Genomic DNA, 20,894 nt, shown 5'->3' with positions numbered 1-20,894 from the left:
AAGGGGGTGCAGGCCTTTGGGGGGGTGCCAACCTTCAAGGGGGGGTGCAGGCCTTCAAGGGGGGGGACAGGCCTTCAAGGGGGGACAAGCAGGCAGGCCTTCAAGGGGGGGACAGGCCTACAAGGGGGTGGGACAGGCCTTCAAGGGGGTGCAGGCCTTTGGGGGGGTGCCAACCTTCAAGGGGGGGGACAGGCCTTCAAGGGGGGACAAGCAGGCAGGCCTTCAAGGGGGGGTCAGGCCTTCAAGGGGGGGGACAGGCCTACAAGGGGGTGGGACAGGCAGACCTTTAAGGGGGGACAGGCCTACAAGGGGGTGGGACAGGCAGACCTTTAAGGGGGGATAGGCCTTCAAGGGGGGACAAGCAGGCAGGCCTTCAAGGGGGGGTCAGGCCTTCAAGGGGGGGGGGACAGGCCTTTGGGGGTGCAGGCCTTCGGGGTGGGTGCAGGCCTTCGGGGTGGGTGCAGGCATTCGGGGTGGGTGCAGGCCTTCGGGATGGGTGCAGGCCTTCAGGGGGGGACAGACCTTCGGGTGGGGGGTACAATCCTTCGGGGAGGGTGCAGGCCTTCAGGGGTGGGGTTTAGGCGTTCAGAGGGGGACAGACCTTCGGGTGGGAGGTAAAGTCCTTCGGGGGGTGCAGGTCTTCAGGGGTGGGGTGTAGCCCTTCTGAGGGGGGACAGACCTTCGGGGGAGGGGGGTCCTGGTGTAAAAGTACACAGAGGGAGAGAGGGAAGGGGGGGTTCAAAGATACGTGCATATGCCAGACTTTGGGGGTTAGAAATAATGGGTCTAAAAACAGAGGAGTGGGAGAGAGATGGTGCATAATGGGATTTAGGGAGGGAAGGAACAGAAAGGGAGAGAACTTGGAAACAGGGGATGGTGTGGAGGGGGGATAGAGATACTGGATAGGAGGATAGTTGGGAACAGAAAGGGAGAGATGGTGGATCCTGGGGTGGTGGGGAGTTGAGAAAAGGTGAATCTGTGGATGGAGACAAAAAAAAGGAAAGATGCCAGATCTCCGGGAGAGGGAAGGGAAACGGAAGGGGAGAACAGAGATGGCAGACGGATGGTTAGCACGGAGAAAGGAGACCCTGGCAAGCAAGACAACAAGAGCCTGGGACCAACAAGATTTGAATATTGATCAGAGAACAAAAGGTAGAAAAAATAATTTTATTTTCTGTTTTGTGATTACAATATGTTAGATTTGAAAAGTGTACATGAGACAGCTTGAAATGGGAACTTTTCTATTTTTGTGAATGGCAAGGCTGAGTTCAGTTAAAATATATGCTTTATAAGAAAATATAATAATGTGTTTTATAAAGTTTATAAGCATTGCTGGCATACTCGGTGAGGTGTTCCTAGTGTTGGTGGTGGTGGTAGCATGTCAGTGTGTTGAGAGGAAGAGGTAGTCTGGGAAATTCTGCTGAGCAAACTCTGGGCCCATTTCCACCCCCAGTTAGTCCACTCCACTCAACTGGTTCACACACTGAGTGGGTCTTTGGGTGTTATTTCTGGGTAGTTGTTTTAGAATCTCTTCCAGTGGTTTGTCAGTATCTCCTTCTGGTCCAAGGAAGGAAACTTTGTCAACCTTAGCATTGACCTTCAGAATATGTTTGTAACAGCGCTGCTTGTGTGGCATTAGGCTATGTAGTGATCGAAAGAAAAAAACAGACCTTTGCACATTTTTGCACTATATGGTGGGTGTATGAGGAGATTCATTTCCTGCACAGTTAAGTCCATGTGAAGTTACCTTGTGCTGTATTTGACATCTAGCAAGGTCTCTGTTTGGAAGGAAAGATCTAAGCTTAAAAATGAAGTGGCCAGAAGTTATGTTAAAAGTAGATAGCGTAGCTGGTTTTAAGAAAGGTTTGGACAAATTCCTGGAGGAAAAGTCCATTGTCTGTTATTAAGACATGGGGGAAGCGTCTGCTTGCCCTGGATTGGTGCACTCAGCAGCAACAAATACTAGTTTTGGCTGGCTCTTTCCCCGCATTTCTCCTCTCTTCCCCACGATTTAATATCCAGTTCAGGCAGTAAGTAAATGCATCGGCAGGGGGGGTCTGGTAAGTCTTGGGGGCTGGGGATGGAAGGTGAGAATCAGTTCTGTAGGCTATCAGAAATTTGCTTAATTATCTACTCACACAGAAAAGCAGTAAAGTCAATAGGTTCTCTGAGTGGGAACAACCTGTTTGATCTTGCACTCTTGTGATTGACCAATTGTTTATCACTGTTTAATTTATCACATTGATTAATTTGAGCACACCTGAGGTGTCCTATGATGGTGTGCACTGCAGGCAGAGGAGCCTTATTGTGTAAAGCACTGGAGAATTCTCTCCTCTCGCTTACCTCTCACGCTGAGGACACCCTGCTTCAGTATAATCATTTATATGATTTATCTTATAAACATTATTACGTGGTCTTTTCCTCAAGTGCTGAGACATCAGGTTGTTCCCACTTGGAGAACCTATTGACTTTTACTGCTTTTCTGTGTGGCTTTAACATTTTTGCTATTCAGTATACCTAAACTATTATTCAGTAGAAAAAATATGGTTTGTTCAATCAAATCCTGTGTGGACATTGGACTTCTATGAGTGAATGTTCTGCTTGATTGAACAAACTAAATTTTTTCTACTGAATAATAGTCTAGGTACAATGAAAGTAAATAGCAAAAATGTTTGAGTAGATAATTAAGGAAATCTTTTTCATATTGCTTGCTTATGGACTGGGAAAAAAGACTGTTCAAGCAAATGTCTCCAGAACTGCTTTAATGGAAAAATGTGATTTTTTTTTTTTAAGTACTTTGTGAAATTTATTGTTGTTGTGAAATTTATTGTTATACTTTGTTTAAACTTAAAAAGCGGTGTCATTAACAGTGAATCTAATCGAAAAATCGATTCAACAGGGTGAATCGAATCGAATGAAATATTTTTCTCTGAATCGGGCAGCACTATTGGCTACCATGAGAATGGGCTACTGGGCATGATGGACCATTGGTGTGACCCAGTTAGGCTATTCTTATGTTATGTTCTCATCTGTAGGGGCCTTTGTTTTCACTTCTTATTTTAATGTATTTTTTTCCTGGGAACTTATCAGTGTTTTTTTATAATGGGAACAAAAATGGAAGAGAATTAATGTGTGTGGAATGGGGGGGGTAACTAATTTCTTCAGCTAAATAATTCAATCCACTTCAAACAGACATAGGAGAACTCACGCACCATTCACACACCCTCCAACCAAAAACGTCAAAAGAAAAAAACTGTTCGACAACCTCCTAGCCATTCGAGCTGCAACACTTGACCCCCAACTCTACAACCTATTGACCTCGACCACAAACTACAAAACCTTAAAAAAAGAAATAAAAACCCTTCTATTCAAAAAACACATAAAACCAAACTAACATAATCAGAACTGTCCCAAGCATCACCTGCAACTACTCCATATGTACTTCTGATGTCATGACAATTCCGACATAATTTATGTTATGTTATGTTTGGAATAATGGTTACATAAATGAGGTTCAATAAAAGAAAATTTTCACTGCCTGTTTCTATTCTGACCATTTATTCCATTTCATGGTTATTGCAAAAAAAAAAAAAAAAATTTTTCCATGAGGGGGGGGGGGTGTCAAAAAATGATGGGCCCCGGGTGCCACATACCCTAGGTACGCCACTGCTGTGGAGAGATATCAACTCTATAGAGAGATTTCCTGGGTTAAAATCATCAAATTTAGGGGGGAAGATATCAATGTGGGCAACTGTAAAGTCGGGTTCTTTTATCATGAGTTGGGTTATTGTAGCACCAGGTCTCATTCCATAAAATGGGACTCTATGCTACAGTAGCTCAACTTTACACTAGCCTATGTTGAGGTCTCCCCTTAAAAGTTCAGCCGGTTGATATTCAGTGTAAGTTCATCAGCCAGGAACGGGAACTGACTGATTAACTCACTTGTTGGAGGCTAACCAGTCATTTTCAGCAGCACTTAACTGGTTATTTTGCCGAAAATGGCAGTGCTGAAGTGCAGGCCATCTGTGCTGAGAGTGTTTCGGGGATGGGGTCCAGTTACCTCCAGTTTGTTGCTCTTATTTCTATCCAACTCCAGTTACTCTGTCTGTGTTCCACCTTTTGTTTTGACCCTATGCAGGCTATTACAGATGTTTTAATGCAGTGGTCCCCAACCCTGTCCTGGAGGACCACCAGTCAGTCAGGTTTTCACGATAGCCCTAATGAATATGCATGAGGGAGATTTGCATATGATGGAGGTGACAAGCATGCAAATCTGCCCCGTGCATATTTATTAGGGCTATCCTGAAAACCAGACTGACTGGTGGTCCTCCAGGGCAGGGTTGGAGACCACTGTTTTAATGCGTATTGTGTTGACATTTTTTCAGACTGTGGGTGTATGTGTGGGTAGCCTTGCAGTGTCCCATAAGACCCATGAATGTTCTATTTAGGGCACATTTTGAGGTAAATGGTGATTATTTATGTCTCTATCCTAAGTTAGTTTGGTCCAGTTAGCTCCCAATTTTCAGAGCTAACCCGCCAGTGTTAGCACCTAAATAAGACCCCATAAATAGCAGTTAGCTCTGCATACTGAGTTAACTAGAAAGGTGCTAGCTGGTTTTTAAAAAAATGGATATTCAAGCCTGGGCCCTATGCCGGCAGAAAACATTAACAGAGCTGCCCACCACCAGCTGAATGTCAAAGTAGCACTAGCATTATCCAGATAAATACCAATATTCAAATCACCATTCAATTAAAGTTAGGACCACAATTATTGAGAGAGTTATCCTGACAGCGGTTCAATTTTGGCGCAGCCTGTGGACTGTCTCAGTGCTATCTGGATAAAGTTGGGGTGATTTGTAATTATTTTCAATGCTGCTATCTCCATAGTGCTGCTGAGGTTCAACATATGGACGTAGTGAATGACACTTTTCATATAGCAGGTGGTAATGTCTGAATATAGTGCATTTGAACTGGCACGCAGTATCACAATGCAAGACCTGGATTATGCAATAATTTAGGGGGAAAACAAAAGCTTGACTTACCCAACTAGGTGTCAGCATACAAGGAGCCATACAGATATAAAAAAACATGACATGATAACATGGGAGCAGGCGGGCAACATCTAATATAGAAAAATAAAGACATAGGGCTTATTTTACCTCCAATTTGTCGCTCTTATTTCTATCGCAACTCCAGTTACTCTGCCTTATCTGTCTATCTGTTCTACCTTTTGTTTTGACCCTGTGCGGTCTATTACAGATGTTTAAATGCAGTGGTCCCCAACCCTGAATATGCATGAGAGAGATTTGCATATAATGGAGATGACAGGCATGCAAATCTGCCCCATACATATTTATTAGGGCTATCCTGAAAACCAGACTGATTGGTGGTCCTCCAGGACAGTGTTGGGGACCACTGTTTTAATGCGTATTGTATTGACATTGCAAATAGCAATAGCATATGCAAATAGCATATGTATTGACATTGCAAATAGCATATGGTACCATGTTGTAATCTGTACTGATTTTGGAATATGTTTACTGAAGTAATTCTCTATTGCCTATTGGCTTATTCTTGCTGTATCTCACCTTGGATGAATTTCTTCAACAAGGCGGTAAATAAAGCCTAATAAATTCATTGATTAAATTTTATACAGCTTCTTTTCCCTTCCCTCCTGCCAGTGACTATACAAGGAGCTCCTTTTAAAGGATTCTTGCTGCAAGCTCACACGGTTGGACTAAACACAGTTGCTGGCACGTTTAAAAATTTAGATGCAAACTCTCAAGGCCTTCGCTGTAGTGACACATCGGTAGGTGTATTTTGATTAGAAATACCTGCACTATTTTAGCACTTAAATTTACTGTAGAAACAAAGGGCTGTGTTGCCCTGGAAATAAAAGGTTGGACTATTTGTTTTGTCAGGCTTCAGAGCCTTCAAGGGTCTAGCGACCTCGTATACTCCGAATATAACATCGCTTGAGTGTTCATCTGAACAAAAATTAACTCTCACTGGTATGAAATGTGATAAATAGTATAAATCTGACAGATTTAATCTCTCATAATGAGGAAACTGTTAGTTCCTAGAGAGTGAATGCAAAAATCAACAAGTTATCAGTTGGGTGTACCCCACCCCATCATTTCTTCCTGTCTGAGGAACGCAAGAGACTTCCATGGCATGTATTATGGACCAGCAGCTGCTGGCTGTGCCACCTTATCCTGGAAGGTATCAATAGAGGAGCTGCACAGTGAAAAACAAAAGGTTCCCAAGACTTTCGGGACCTGAGTCAGTAAAGATATATTCCCCCCCCCCCTTCTTTATTCATGGGGAAAAGACCATAGTAAATCAATTGTTTGTGCCAAAACAAATGCCTGGCCTTTTATCAAACTTAGGGCTCCTTATATAAAGTTTCTAACACAGGCAATTAAGGTAAACGCTCCGATGCTCGCAGGAATTCCATGAGCGTTGAAGCATATACCTCATTGACCACAGCTTTGTAAAAGCCAGTGTTATTTAAATGTTTGAGAGGTACTTTTAAAATGGCTTCATACGTAAAGAATTTTAAACATAAATTTCCTGTTTTTCAAGCGTTAGTTTTCTGATGTTGCAAACAAGTTCAGTATTTCTTAGGGCCCCCCTTGTATGAAGCTGCGTTAGGGTTTATTTTTAATTTGTTGCAGGCCGCTGTGGAATTCCTATGGGGAATGAGGACTATGTGGTGTAGGATGGACAGAAAGACTGACAAATAGCTTGCACATGGAGATGTGCATTGGAGAGAAACTATAAAAAAAAAAATCCCAGTAGGTGCTTTTGTAAAGTATGAACTATGTATTATGTATTGTCACAGCATCAATAGTAATTATGAAATCATTTGTATATATTCTAGTCTGCAAATACAAATCCTTTTTGGACAGGTCCTTCATTTTCCAAGCAAGCAAACAGCAGTCTTGACTGAGAAATTACATTAATGGAACCAGGCTGACTTACGGCGCATTCCGGAAAGCAATTAAAACCCTACTATTTGACAAATTCATCTCCTAAACAGAAACCTCATCACTTACTAAGTTATATTTTCCCTCTGTCAATCTTGGTGTAATATGCTGTCTTTTTATCTATTTCTTAGGTAATAAGTTTTTCCCCCACTTCTTGCATTCTGTAATTCGCTGATTGTCCAGCCTTCTTCGATATGAACCGCCTAGAAGTCTTTTGACTGTGGCGGTATAGAAGAATAAAGTTATTATTATTATTATTACATCCCTGAAAGAGATTTTACATATCTTCCCTACAGACAACTAGGAATTATGCTGACTAATGTGACAAGAATGCACAAGCAGCAAACTGCTAGATCATTTACCTCCTCTCCCCCCACCCCTTTTACAAAAAAATCTCATTAGGCTTTTTTATTGTCGTCCACAGCAGTATTAGCTCCGACGCTCATAGAATTCCTATGAGCGTCAGAGCTAATATTGCCATGGCCAGCGATAAAAAAGCCTAATGCGGCTTTGTAAAAGGGGAGGGAGGGGTGTGGTTAATCATTGAAATCCATCTTTGTTATGTAGTCTACAAAGTTTCCAGAGTTTTTTTAATTCACTTGCAAAAACCATTGGCAAGAAGTAGAATGCAAAGGTCCTAAAGATAAAACGTGCTATCGTCCATTTCTTACTCTTTTAGGTACACCCCTGCCCTATTTATAGAGATCCTCTGGTCTGCGGTTTGTGATGTATTTTTATTTCACTGATGCATTGTTTATGATGCTATAATAGACAACTGTATTATTCTGTTTGACAAACAGTACTCCCCCAAAATTTGCGGGGATTCCGTTCCAGAAACCCCTGCGAATTTTGAAAAACCGCAAATACGGTTTTTTGCCTGTCAAAAGGCAGGGGAGGCAAGAGAGAGCAGCTGGAGAGGCAGGAGAGGGCAGCTGGAGCGCCGGTGGGTGAAGAAAATCACTCGCGGTCTGCTCCGACCGCCTCTTCCTGTAGTAAAGTCAGGCTACACCAATCAGGAACTGCGTGTCAAAGCAGCTCCTGATTGGTATTGCCCGACTTTACTACAGGAATTGGTGGTTGGAGCAGACCGCGAATGAGCGAGTCCGCGGTTCGTGAACCTCAAATTTGCGGGGGAACCCTGTAAACCTCTTTAAGTTGAACTTTTTGTTCAAGGATGCAGTATATGAATAACATATAGCATAACAGAATCAGTGGCGTAGTAAGGGGGGGTGATCTGCCCCGGGCACCATCTTGGTGAGGGCGCAGGCGCCCGTACTCTTCTCTGCTGCCCACAGCCACGCTTACATACCACTTCCTTTCCTCGTCCCTCTGTAACATTCCTGGAGTGAGCAGCAACCCCCACCCTAATGTCGCATCGGCGTTGGCCCTTCCTCCGATGTAACTTCCTGGATCCGTGCCTAGGAAGTGACATCGGAGGAAGAACCGATGCTGGCACGACAGCAGGTTGGGGTTTGCTTCTCACACCAGGATTGTTACAGAGGTGCAGTAGAAGGGAAGCAGTGCACGCGCAGCCGAAGGGGTGTGGGAGGGGTGTAGGAGGGGCGCCGCCACCCCGGGGACCTCTCGCCCTTGCTGTGCCATTGAACAGAATGCTAGCCAGATATCTACATCAAATCAGTCTCACCAGGTTTGGCAAACTCTCATAGAATTTCATATTGAAAAGTATAACCACTGGGTAATCTGGATAAGTATTGCTGCTTAAATCATACTACTTAGAAATGCTTAATCACATGCTTTTTCTTTCTGATAGAATTCTGCAGTGAGTCACACCAGTAACGATGCCAAGACAACAGTCAAAGCTGTATGGGTAGCGCCTGCACAAGTAGGATCTGTGAAATTTAGGTAATGCTTTTTTTTCTTATACATTCCGGTTTGAATCGAGTCTAGGGTAACTGGGTGCCGACTTCCCACAAAGCAGACGGGGGCAGCAGCCGCCCCAGAAGGGTGACTGTTCTGCCACTGGAAATCCATCCTATTGGTTGCCTCAGTGTGGCTGTATCATTGTGTAGGAGTGACTGACTAGCGTATCGCTAGGGAACTTCCCAGGCTGGCCGCAGCTTTGAAGGGGAATGACCCTCACCTTGACTTTGAAAGGAGGCCCTGTGAAATTTCACCAAGGTACAGCCAGAGAATTCAACCCAACATTCTTGGTGCCTTTATTGGGGAATTGCATTGACTTTGAAAGGAGGCCCCGTGAAATTTCACCGAGGTACAGCCAGAGAATTCAACCCAACATTCTTGGTGCCTTTATTTTATTGGGGAATTGCATTGTCCAAATTCTGGGATAGATTCTGGACATTTGCCTTCATACGTCAACACTTTTTGGTCTGTTGATGCAGAAGGGCTTTGACAAGTGGCTCTATATCAGGGGTGTCAAAGTCCCTCCTCGAGGGCCATAATCCAGTCTAGTTTTCAGGATTTCCCCAATGAATATGCATGAGATCTATTTGCATGCATTGCTTTCATTGTATGCTAATAGATCTCATGCATATTCATTGGGGAATTCCTGAAAACCTGACTGGATTGCGGCCCTCAAGGAGGGACTTTGACATCCCTGCTCTATATGATCAATGTCCATAAGATTCTTTAAATCTCAGAACAAACATTGGTTCTTATGGGTTATGTTGTAGATTCCATTTTCAGGGTCTATCTGAGGCCTGTCTAGAATTCCAAAGCTATAGATAGCTGGTTAATTGGTTGTAAATTATTCTGTGCTATTAAATCACTTTTCTTTTCTTTTTTTATAAATCTTTATTGATTTTCCATAACTTAACAAAAAGTACAATACAATATTCATCAGTAATAACAACAATTAAGCACTTAAATTCAATCAGTAGCAATGCAATAATATAAACCCCCCACCCAACCAACATTTACATCGAGGAATCACACTCCATCCTTCCAGTGAGAGGTATCGGAAGAGCCAGGGAAGATCATATCAAGAGGACCAACGAGAGGCTATGCGGATGGTGCAGAGAGATGAACTTCGGATTCCTGGACCACGGAGAGGTACTTCAAGGACTACAGGGATCAGACGGGCTCCACCTGACCAGAAGAGGGAAGAACGTCCTTGGACGACGGCTGGCTCACCTGCTCCGAAGGGCTTTAAACTAGGTGAGTTGGGGAGGGTACCCATTCTCATCCTGCTGTTGTAAGTAACCTTCCTGGTGGGGTAAGTAACCACTCCATTTTTTAATCTAAGGTAAGTACTCACATTGCAGACAGCACTGTAGGGGGCAAACTAACTCAAACGGGAAAATCGTGCAGACCAGGCAAACATGGAGTATGGAGGGCTATGTACATTCAAGCCCGCAGTTTAGGCAATACAATTCTGGAATTGGAGATGGAAATGAGGAATGCCGACCTAAATGTGGTGGCAATATCTGAAATCTGGTTCTCGGACTCCCATGGATGGGATATGGCTATACCAGGGTATAACGTGCTCCGTCGAGACAGAGAAGGCAAAACCAGAGGAGGGGTAGCACTATACATCAAGGAGGACATCAAAGTTACCAGGATCACAGATGTCAAGTATACCGGGGAATCCCTCTGGGTGAACCTTGCCAGGGGAAATGACAAATGCCTGTACTTTGGTGTTGTATACAGACCTCCAAGAAAACAGGACGACATAGACAAAGAATTAATTGAAGACATCAAGTCCATAACTCTGCGTGGAGACACTGTGCTGTTAGGGGACTTCAATATGCCTGATGCAGATTGGAACAAACTTTCCACTATGACCAGCGACAGCAGAAAGCTACTAACCTCCATGCAGGGAGCACGACTCAAACAGATGGTATTGGAGCCCACAAGGGATCGGGTGATTCTGGACCTGATACTCACCAATGGAGATAGTGTCACAGAAGTTTCGGTAGGCGATGCGCTGGCTTCCAGTGACCACAACATGGTGTGGTTTCACCTCAGGAAGGGATTCACTAGGTCAAGATAAACATTAACCAAAATCCAGTGAGATGGACTCTATTGACTGTGGGGTGTCAGATTGACCACATGAAGTGAAAGCCACTTCAACGGGTCTGTCAATTCCTCATTCATCCCCTACAGACAGTATTCTTTGTGAATTTTTCATATGCTTTTTTTTATATTTATATATATTATTTTTTTAAAACTTTCATTTCTAACGTTGTTCATAATAGGTTGAATAATAAATTAAGTATTAAAGGTGACTTAGCTTCTTTCAGTTAGTTGTGTAAATCATACTGTTTGGATATGCTTTCTCCAGTGTTTTACATAGAACACTCCCCTCTTGGCCTTGGCAGAGGGGAGTGTTCTATGTAAAACACTGGAGAAAGCATATCCAAACAGTATGATTTACACAACTAACTGAAAGAAGCTAAGTCACCTTTAATACTTAATTTATTATTCAACCTATTATGAACAACGTTAGAAATGAAAGTTTTTAAAAAATAATATATATAAATATAAAAAAAAGCATATGAAAAATTCACAAAGAATACTGTCTGTAGGGGATGAATGAGGAATTGACAGACCCGTTGAAGTGGCTTTCACTTCATGTGGTCAATCTGACACCCCAAAGTCAATAGAGTCCATCTCACTGGATTTTGGTTAATGTTTATCTTGATTTAGTCTTTGTTTACATTCTATTTTTGTGAGATTCACTAGGTCAAACATATCAACAAAGGTTCTTAACTTTAAGGGCACTAATTTCAAGAGCATAGGAGATTTTGTCTATGAGGCACTGCAAAACCAGGACACGACAGATAGTGTGGAAGTACTGTGGTCAGCTCTAAAATCGACTCTACAGGAAGCAACCAACCTCTATATAAAAACCGTGAGTAAACGACGGAGAAATAATAAACCCCAGTGGTTCTCCGTGGAGATCTCGAATCTCGTAAAACAGAAGAAAAGAGCATTTGCATCCTGCAAATAATTACAACGACTGGAAGCTAAAGAAGCCTATCTGGTGAAATCTAGAACTGTTAAAACAGCAGTCAGAAATGCCAAACTCCAAATGGAAGAAAATTTTAGCTAAGAATATTAAAAAAGGGGATAAATCCTTTTTCAGGTATGTTAGTGATAGAAAAAGGAACACAGATGGGATAGTGCGCCTAAGGAAATCTAACAGTAACTATGTAGAATCAGACTCCGATAAAGCCAAACTACTTAATGAATACTTCTGCTCTGTCTTTATCTGTGAGAAGCTGGGATCTGGTCCACAGCTGCAGACAAGGGAGAGCTCAGAAGACCCGTTCCGGAATTTTGAATTTACCGCCAGCAACGTCTACCAAGAGCTATCAAGGCTCAATGTGAACAAAGCCATGGGACCAGATAAACTGCACCCCAGAGTGCTCAGGGAACTAAGAGATGTCCTGGCGGAGCTTGTTAGCTGCACTCTTCAATCTTTCCCTAAGCACGGGAATAGTCCCATTGGACTGGAAAACAGCTGACATCATTCCGCTCCACAAAAAGGGATGCAGATCGGAGACTGCAAATTACAGACCAGTAAGTCTCACATCAATAGTGTGTAAACTTATGGAAACGTTGATTAAACACAAATTAGATGCGATTCTGAACGACGAGAGGCTGAGGGATCCCCACCAGCATGGATTTACAAAGGGAAGGTCCTGCCAATCCAATCTAATCGGCTTCTTTGACTGGGTAACGAAAAAGCTAGATAAGGGAGAGTCCCTAGATATCGTGTATTTGGACTTCAGTAAGGCTTTTGATAGTTTCCCACACTGTAGGTTATTGAACAAGATGAGTTCATTGGGACTAGGAGAAACATTGACTGCATGGGTTAAAGACTGGTTCAGCGGCAGACTACAAAGGGTGGTGGTAAATGAAACATCGGAAGTGATCAGTGGAGTGCCGCAGGGCTCGGTCTTGGGTCCAATCCTATTTAATATCTTTGTACGGGACCTGACTCAGGGACTTCAAGGTAAAATTGCATTATTTGCCGATGACGCTAAACTGTGCAACGTAGTGGGCAAAGGCACCATGCCCGACGCTATGACACAGGACCTACTTTTACTGGAACAATGGGCCACAATTTGGCAACTGAGTTTTAATGCCAAAAAGTGTAAGATTATGCACCTTGGCAGTGGAAACCCATGCAAAACTTACACCCTAAATGGTGAAACCTTAACAAGAACTGTGGCAGAACAGGACCTAGGAGTAATCATTAGTGAAGATATGAAGACTGCCAATCAGGTGGAGAAAGCTTCATCCAAGGCTAGACAAATGCTGGGTTGCATCCAAAGAAGTTTTGTCAGCCGAAAGCCTGAAGTTGTGATGCCGTTGTACAGGTCCATGGTGAGACCTCATCTGGAATATTGTGTTCAATTTTGGAGGCCACATTATCAAAAGGATAAGCTGAGAATAGAGTCGGTTCAGCAAATGGCCACTAGGATGGTCTCAGAGCTCAAGGATCTTTCCTATGAAGAACATCTAGGTAAGTTGCAGCTATATTCTCTCGAGGAACGCAGAGAGAGAGGGGAGACATGATAGAGACGTTCAAATATGTTACTGGCCATATTGAGGTGGAAGAAGACATCTTTTTCCTTACAGGACCTATGGTAACAAGAGGGCATCTGTTAAAAATCAAGGGTGGGAGATTTCATGGTGATATTAGGAAGTATTTCTTCACTGAAAGGGTGGTTGATCATTGGAATGATCTTCTATTTTAGGTAGTTGAGGCCAGCAACATGCTCGATTTTAAGAAAAGATGGGATAAACATGTGGGTTCACTTCGAGGAAGTGCTTAAGGGGGAGGGTTCTTGAGTTGGCAGACTTGTTGGGCCGATGGCCCTTTTCTGCCATCATATTCTATGTTTCTATGATATATCCCTCCCCTCCCTCCCCCCTGGATATGTCTAAATTATATCATCAATAGGAAGGATAAAGAGAACTATAGCAATGTTACAAAAGACGTCAATGGACCCCCAAACTAAGTTAAAAATCTTAGAATGCCCTAACATGTCAGCATTCATTTTCTCATACCTATAGGTTATCAAATTTAATCTCCCATAATATTCTCTACTGATCTTTCTCTCAGTAATTTACACTGGATTGTTGCTATTCCTGCTACTCCTAGATATGTATATATTCAGTGGCATAGTAAGTGGGGGCAGGGGGTGGTCCGCCTCAAGCACTGTCTTAGTGGGGACACTGACACCCCTTTCCTCTCTGCTCTCTCCCCCCCCCCCCACTCTTTCCTACAGGGATGGAAGTGGTTTCTGTGGGGTTCCTGCGGGAGTGTACCTGCCCAGGGTCCAAGCATTGCCTCCTCCTCCCTTCAATTACAGCACAGTCACACTCTTTGTCCTTAACAGGCAGATGTATCCAAAGCTGTGGGCAGCGGTTCCAACAAGCTTTGGCAGCTGATCCAGAAGCCTTCCTTCAGACACATTTGTGCATCAGAGGGAAAGTTTCCAGGTCAGCTGCAGGCAGTATGTTGGAACCACTGCTTGTAGACTTTAAAACATCTGCCTGTTGAGGGAAGGAGAGGAGAGACAGGGAATGAGAAATGCTGGATGGGCAGAGGGGTGTGTGGGGGTGGAGAGAGAACTGTTGGGACAAAGGGTGGAGGGGAGGAAGAGATGGTGCACATGGGTAAAGGAAGAAAGAGGGAGAATTAGTGGGCATGGGTGGGTGGGAATGAGGGAAGAAAGACAAAGATGCTGTACAGTGGGGGGGAGGAGAATTGTTGAATATGGTGGTGGAGAGGAAGGAGGTAGAGATGCATGGGGGAGAGAGATGTACTTTGCTTTGCTTTCAAATAATAAAAATGATTTAAACATAAAAAAGTATGCAATAATATATTTCAACCTTTGTTGTCTGAGTATTTTCCCCCTAATTTGGCTGATTCTAGGCTTTTTTTATCAGTCTTTTCCAAAATATTTTCCAGGTTTCCCTTTCCATTCCTTCTTTCTTCTCTTGACCTCCTTCTTTTCCTTCTCTTAATAACTGCCACTGATCTTTTCATTTCATGGAGATTTTTTCACTTTTTTTGTTGTATTTATATCTATCCATTTGTTTTGCTTTCATCTTCATTCTACCTTTCTCTCACTCTCTAGTCTTTAGTTTCCTTTTCACCTATCATCTTCCTTTAGCCCCTCTTCAGTATTCCCATTGTCCCCTCTATCTCTCTCCTTCCCCAGTGTCCTATCTGCCATCTTTAACTCACTTCCTACTTTCTCATTTCCATCCTCTGTACTTACCCTCTCATCCCTCAGCTTTTTTCCACTGTTTCTTATCCCCTCCGCAGCCCCATCTCTATCCCTGTTTCTCCTTCCTTCTTTTGCTTTCAGGCCAATTTTCTATTTCTTACCCTCCATCCCATCTCCTATTCTCTTTATCAACATCTTTTTAACCCTGTTTCCATCTCAACCCCTTTAGAGATGTGTCTTCTTCCTCTCATACCTCTCTGCAGTACCCCCATCCCTTTTTGAACCTATCATTCTCTCTCCAGGGTTATCGTGAGATAAATTAGGTAAATTCCACTGTATGTCATTATGTTAATTAATGTATCTTTTCAGGGCAACTGTCGTTCAAAGCTTCAATGTATTCTGGACTCCAGTGGAAAGTCAAATCATGGATGTAGTAAATTGGCAAAGACTGGTAAGTTCTTCTCTCCACAGGAAAAATGAAAAGAGGATCCTGGCTGCAGGATTTAGAGCTCTTCACGGAGAGTACCAAAGACTGTGAGAGAAGTTATTTGCATTATGTACAAATACAGGCATACCAACCTTTTTGAGAATTTTGGAATCAATATGGCCCAGATTCTCTAACCAGTGATGTTGTCGGCAGCCGCCTTAAAAGTATTTATTTATTTATTTTTAAAAATTTATATACCGTTTACAACTAAACGGTTAACAGAATATACATTACATTACATTACATTAGTGATTTCTATTCTGCCTGTGCCTTGCGGTTCTAGGCGGATTACAATTTAGAAGATGTCTGGACATTTCCAGTAGAATTGCATAACAAGGAAGTGAGTATATTACAGATTACAGTATAGAATAGTAACACAGTTCAGGTTACAGAAGATGGTTACATAGTGTTGATGGAAGAAGTTACAGATGGTGATAGCTTAAAGGTTTCTTAATATGTGATACATCATTTAAGGAAGAAATTTTCTGGTTGCTGATGGAGATTGTTTATTTGGGTTTCTTAATATATGTTGGAGATATAGTTTGAAGAGAAGATTAGTTTGAGGTTTTGATTAGGCGTTACAATAGGGGTGGTATTTCCGAGGGTATAATCTTGAGCTAATGATATGGAGGTTAGAATGGTTAGAGTGGTGGGAAGTATTTTTTGAATAGATGTGTTTTTATTTCTTTTCTGAACACTTTAATGTCTGTTGTTTTGTTCAGTATTTTGGAGATGGAAGGGTCAATTTTAGCTGCCTGTGTCGCTAGAAGGTTGTCGTATAGTTTCTTGTATTTAGTACCATTGAGAGGAGGGTAAGTGAAGAGGTTCTGAGTTCTCCTTCTTCTAGGTGGGAGGTAACGGTGTAGGCGGTTGTTTAGGTAACTGGGTGCAACTCCATGCATTATTTTGAATAAAAGACAGTAGAATTTGAATTGGGATCTTGCTTTTATCGGTAGCCAGTGAGATTCTAAGTATGCATTGGTAATGTGGTCAAACTTGCTAAGCGAGTAGATGAGTCTGAGTGCTGTGTTCTGGACGGTCTGCAGCTGTTTTATCATGTTGATTGGGCATGGTAGGTAGAGACTGTTGCAATAGTCTACAATACTAAGTACAAGCGATTGGACAATGATCCTGTATTGATCTTTGTTAAAGAATTTTCTTATTTTTCTTAAGTTTCGCATTGTGAAGAATGCTTTTTGGATGATTTTGTGGATTTGTGTCTGCATAGTGCAGCATCTATCTAATTGTATTCCTAGAATTTTGAGGGAGTTCTGTAATGGGTACTTGATTGTATTTACTTCCAGTTCTGTTATGGACGGTTTTTTGTCCTTCTCTAGTAGCAGGAATTTAGTTTTGTCCGAGTTCAGCTTCAACTTGTGGTTCGTCATCCATTTTTCTACTGTTTCTAGTGTTGTTATCAGGCGTCCAGTGGAGATGGGGTCTTGGATGTCGAAGGGGAGGAGGATGGTTATGTTGTCCGAGTAGATGAATGATGTTATATTTAGGGCGTCTAGTGTTGTGCCTAGGGAGGCTATGAAGAGGTTGAATAGTATGGGTGAGAGGGGAGATCCTTGTGGTACTCCGCAGGGGTTTGACCATGGTTCCGATATAAGATCATTTGCCTTTACTCTGTAAGATCTTGTTTTAAGGAATCCTTGGAACCAGTTGTGAACTTTACCTGAGATTCCTATTGCGTCTAGAGTATGGAGTAATATGGGATGGTCCACAAGATCGAATGCTGCTGAAAGATCGAGTTGGATGATTAGTAACCTGTTTCCTAGGCTGAGGTGTTGTCGGGCTATGTCTAGTAGAGATACCAGTAGAGTTTCTGTGCTGTGATTAGTTCTGAATCCGGATTGAGATGGATGAAGAATGTTGTGGGCTTCTAGGTACTTGGAGAGTTGTTGTGCTACTAGACCTTCTATTATTTTGACGTATAATGGGATAGAAGCAATTGGTCTATAATTTGATGGGTTGTCTATTGGACCTTTGCGGTCTTTCAGTATGGGAGTGATTATGATTTCACTTAGCTCTGGTGGGAACTGACCTTCTCTGAGGGTGGTTTGCAGTCAAAGCGTGAAACTGGCTTTAAATTTAATGGACACTGTAGCTAATAGGTACGGAGGACAGTTGTTCAGATCGCAAGAAGATTTGCAGTATTTATTGTAGAGCCAGTTCAGTTCTGACCATTGAATTGTAGGGAAGTTGGTCCAAATCCTATCTGCTGAGATGGCTTCGTCTAATGTGGGTTTTATTAGTATCTCTTCTGTGTTGTTTTGAGAGTTGTTGAATGTGGCTCTGATTGTGATGATTTTGTTTTTGAAGTGGTTCGCTAATTGAAGAGTTGATGGGGTCTGGTTTCCCTGGGTGGCGAGGCATGGTTTGGTATCAGTGAGATTTCGTATTAGGTTGAAGAGTTTTTTTTGTATCTGGTTTTTCTGTGCCGATGAGATTGGAGTAGTAGTCTTTTCTTTTTTCCTTCAGTTTGATTTTGTATAGCTTGATTTGAGTTCTCCATTCTAATTTGGTGTGATCTTGTTTCTGTTTTTTCCATGCCCTTTCTAATTGTCTACATTGCCTTTTTAGCTGTAGGAGTTCGGCGTCAAACCATTTGTCTGATGGCCTACATATTTTATTTTTAGATTTTAGTGGGGCTAGTTTGTTCAAGGTAGATTCACTGAGGGTCCGTCAGGTGTTTATGAATTCTATAGAGTTGTTGGCGTCTATTGCTGGGTCTACTGTGTTCCAAAATCTGGTAGGTTCAATTTTCTGTCTGGTTTTAATGCTTGATTTGTGTGGAGTGGGTTTGTTGTTGTTATGCTCCCAGTTAATGGTGAAGGTATATTTGAAGTGGTCTGACCAGAGGGTAGGATACCAGGAGCCATTGGTGATGTGGATATTTTGTGTGATGGGGTTTGGAGATGTGTATGCTGTAATATCGAGTTGATGGCCCTTTTCGTGTGTGGGTTCGGGGTTGAGGATACATACATAATTTTAAGAACCTAGTAAAATAGACATACAAGCAAACCTTAAAAATTCATAGCTAAAAAAATGATTACATAACTTTGCATAAGAATAAAACTTAGAAATCATGGCTAAAAATTAATAGAATATCATAGCTAAAATTAATAACGTAGGGTCAAAGGTATGTCTAAAAGAAAGCATCAACAAATAAATGCGTTTTTGAGTAATTTTTAAAATATACCCTTCTCACAACAATTCCATATCTGTCCTACCAAGGAGTTCCAAAACTTAACTGCCGATCGCATATCAATCACATGACGGCAACTGTTACAGAATCGCACTTCCAGCACAAGTAGGCACCAGAAATGAAGGCCAGGGTTTTCCAGACCTACATTTCCAGTGCCTACCTTTGATGTGCATCGCACCTCCATAGGCACTTCAAACCACCTAACATCGTTTCCGATGTTAGCCATGCCCACAGTGGCATTAGGGCAGCCTAAAGCGCCTACAGAGGTGCAATTCTGGAGCTGATTTTTTTTAGGCCCCTTGAAACTCAGTTTAAAATGTCATTTAAACCACTTTTTTTTTTTTTAATTTTATTTTTTTACTAAGCTTGGGCACCTACTGCCACCTATAAATCTGGTGCCATTTAGAGAATACGGGCCTATTTGATTTGTGGGCTTATACTACCTTTTCCTTGAATGTGGCTATGAAGTATCAGGCGCTGGCTGCATAAGAAACTTTCTTTGAAAATCAGCTACTGGCAAATGGATACATTTTGACCAAGTAAGTCCATATGGAGCCAAAATTTATCATTATGATTGTGGAGCATTCTGGAAGAATCAAGAAATATGTAGATGACCTCAATATTCATTGGTACTTAGCACCATCTAGTGTTAGAATGTGAAAAATCACAATGCTCCCATTGAAATCATTAGCAAACCCCTCCCACCTCTTTATATAATCAATTATTGCATGAACTCTCTTTTAAATTTCACTTTCTTGTGCTAAACTAAAAACTTATTCTTTAAATACTTAAATTCTATCCAGCTATATCATGCAATCTTTTATTTCATGCAGTTAGGTCCTTGCAATCATACTTTTATCCATTCCATGCAAAAGTTCAGTATCATTAGATCTTAAGAAACGGCAGTGAAAAAAAATAGGAGAATATTATTGCAATTCACTTATCTCAAACCACTCTTTTTCTTCAGTCAGTTCCCCCAGCAATAGCGTGTTGAAAATCTATACTTTTACTTTCTTCTGCCATTTGTAACTTCACTGCCACAGCTGGTTATATCCAAGAAGTAAAAATGTCACAGAAAGTAACATATAATAATAATAATTTATTTTCTTGTATACCGCCCAACCAATAGTTCTGGACGGTTCACAACAGGAAAAATACTGAGACATTTCAGCACATGATACAGTTTCAAAGGACACACTATCTACATACAGTCTAAGATTATATGTTAAAAGTAATACAATTATTAAAACAAGCAACTACAATTGTTAAAAATTATTAAAAATTAAAACGTACTGTGGCAGTAAGAATAAAAACATAAGAGGGGGCGTGGCTTGGACGCGAATGATGACGGTTGGGTGAAGAAAAAGCTCCGTATAAACAAGCAGATATTTCAGATAAAACTACAAAAAAAATTCTTGATGGTATGTTTCTAGGCATAATAAATTAAAGTCTACCTCCTTAACTGAGTCGGAGAGATGTTTTAAAGGGCGAGAATCGGTAGATAAAGGTGCCGTTTTTGTTTCCTGGGAGGCGAGGTGTGGAGGGCTGAATTTATCCGTCTCAGCGGCTCTTTATTATTACCAAAGAGGCTAATCCTAGATGCCGTAGCCCCGAAGAGGCTCCCTTCCCCCTCTTTGGCAGGATCAAATTTCAGCAGCGTAAAGCGCCAGAGAAAAGTTTCCCGAAGGTGGGGGTTTGAAGGCGGTTGCTCAGTACACCACGACCGCGACCATCTTAGAAAAAAAAAAAAATTGACAAAGTCTGAGCTGCATAACGACAGGGATAAAAGTTTTTTGAAATACCTGATGCCTGTCATAATTAGGGAAATAAGTTGTTTTGAAATATCTGTCCTCTGCTGGAAATGAAGCAAGGTTTGCAATAAAATCTGCTTGGCAACGGTTTTTTTTAACCATTTCCTGGCTGCTTACTTCAAAAAAAAAAAATTGTGAAGGATAAATATCATTATAAATATCAATCTCTGCTGTTATAATTGAAAAAGTAGATATAAGAGATTATAGTTTTTTCATCATTTGGGCTGT

General features: G+C 41.8%; 1 protein-coding gene across 2 annotated transcripts in view; it reads left to right on the top strand.

Moving 5' to 3' along the window:
• LOC117346938 (putative ferric-chelate reductase 1) overlaps nt 1-20,894 on the top strand; it is a 76,887-nt gene that overhangs the window by 8,048 nt on the left and 47,945 nt on the right. For both annotated transcript variants that reach the window (XM_033917226.1, XM_033917227.1), the window contains exons 3-5: nt 5,682-5,809; nt 8,761-8,852; nt 15,527-15,608. In XM_033917226.1, the coding sequence (XP_033773117.1) occupies nt 5,682-5,809; nt 8,761-8,852; nt 15,527-15,608 (302 nt within the window). The remainder of the gene's footprint in view (nt 1-5,681; nt 5,810-8,760; nt 8,853-15,526; nt 15,609-20,894) is intronic.

The sequence above is a fragment of the Geotrypetes seraphini genome, chromosome 12 (assembly GCF_902459505.1).
Source record: "Geotrypetes seraphini chromosome 12, aGeoSer1.1, whole genome shotgun sequence".
In the NCBI taxonomy this organism is placed as follows: Eukaryota; Metazoa; Chordata; class Amphibia; order Gymnophiona; family Dermophiidae; genus Geotrypetes; species Geotrypetes seraphini.
Note: the sequence above shows the minus strand (reverse complement) of the source record. Positions and strands in the feature narration are given on the sequence as shown.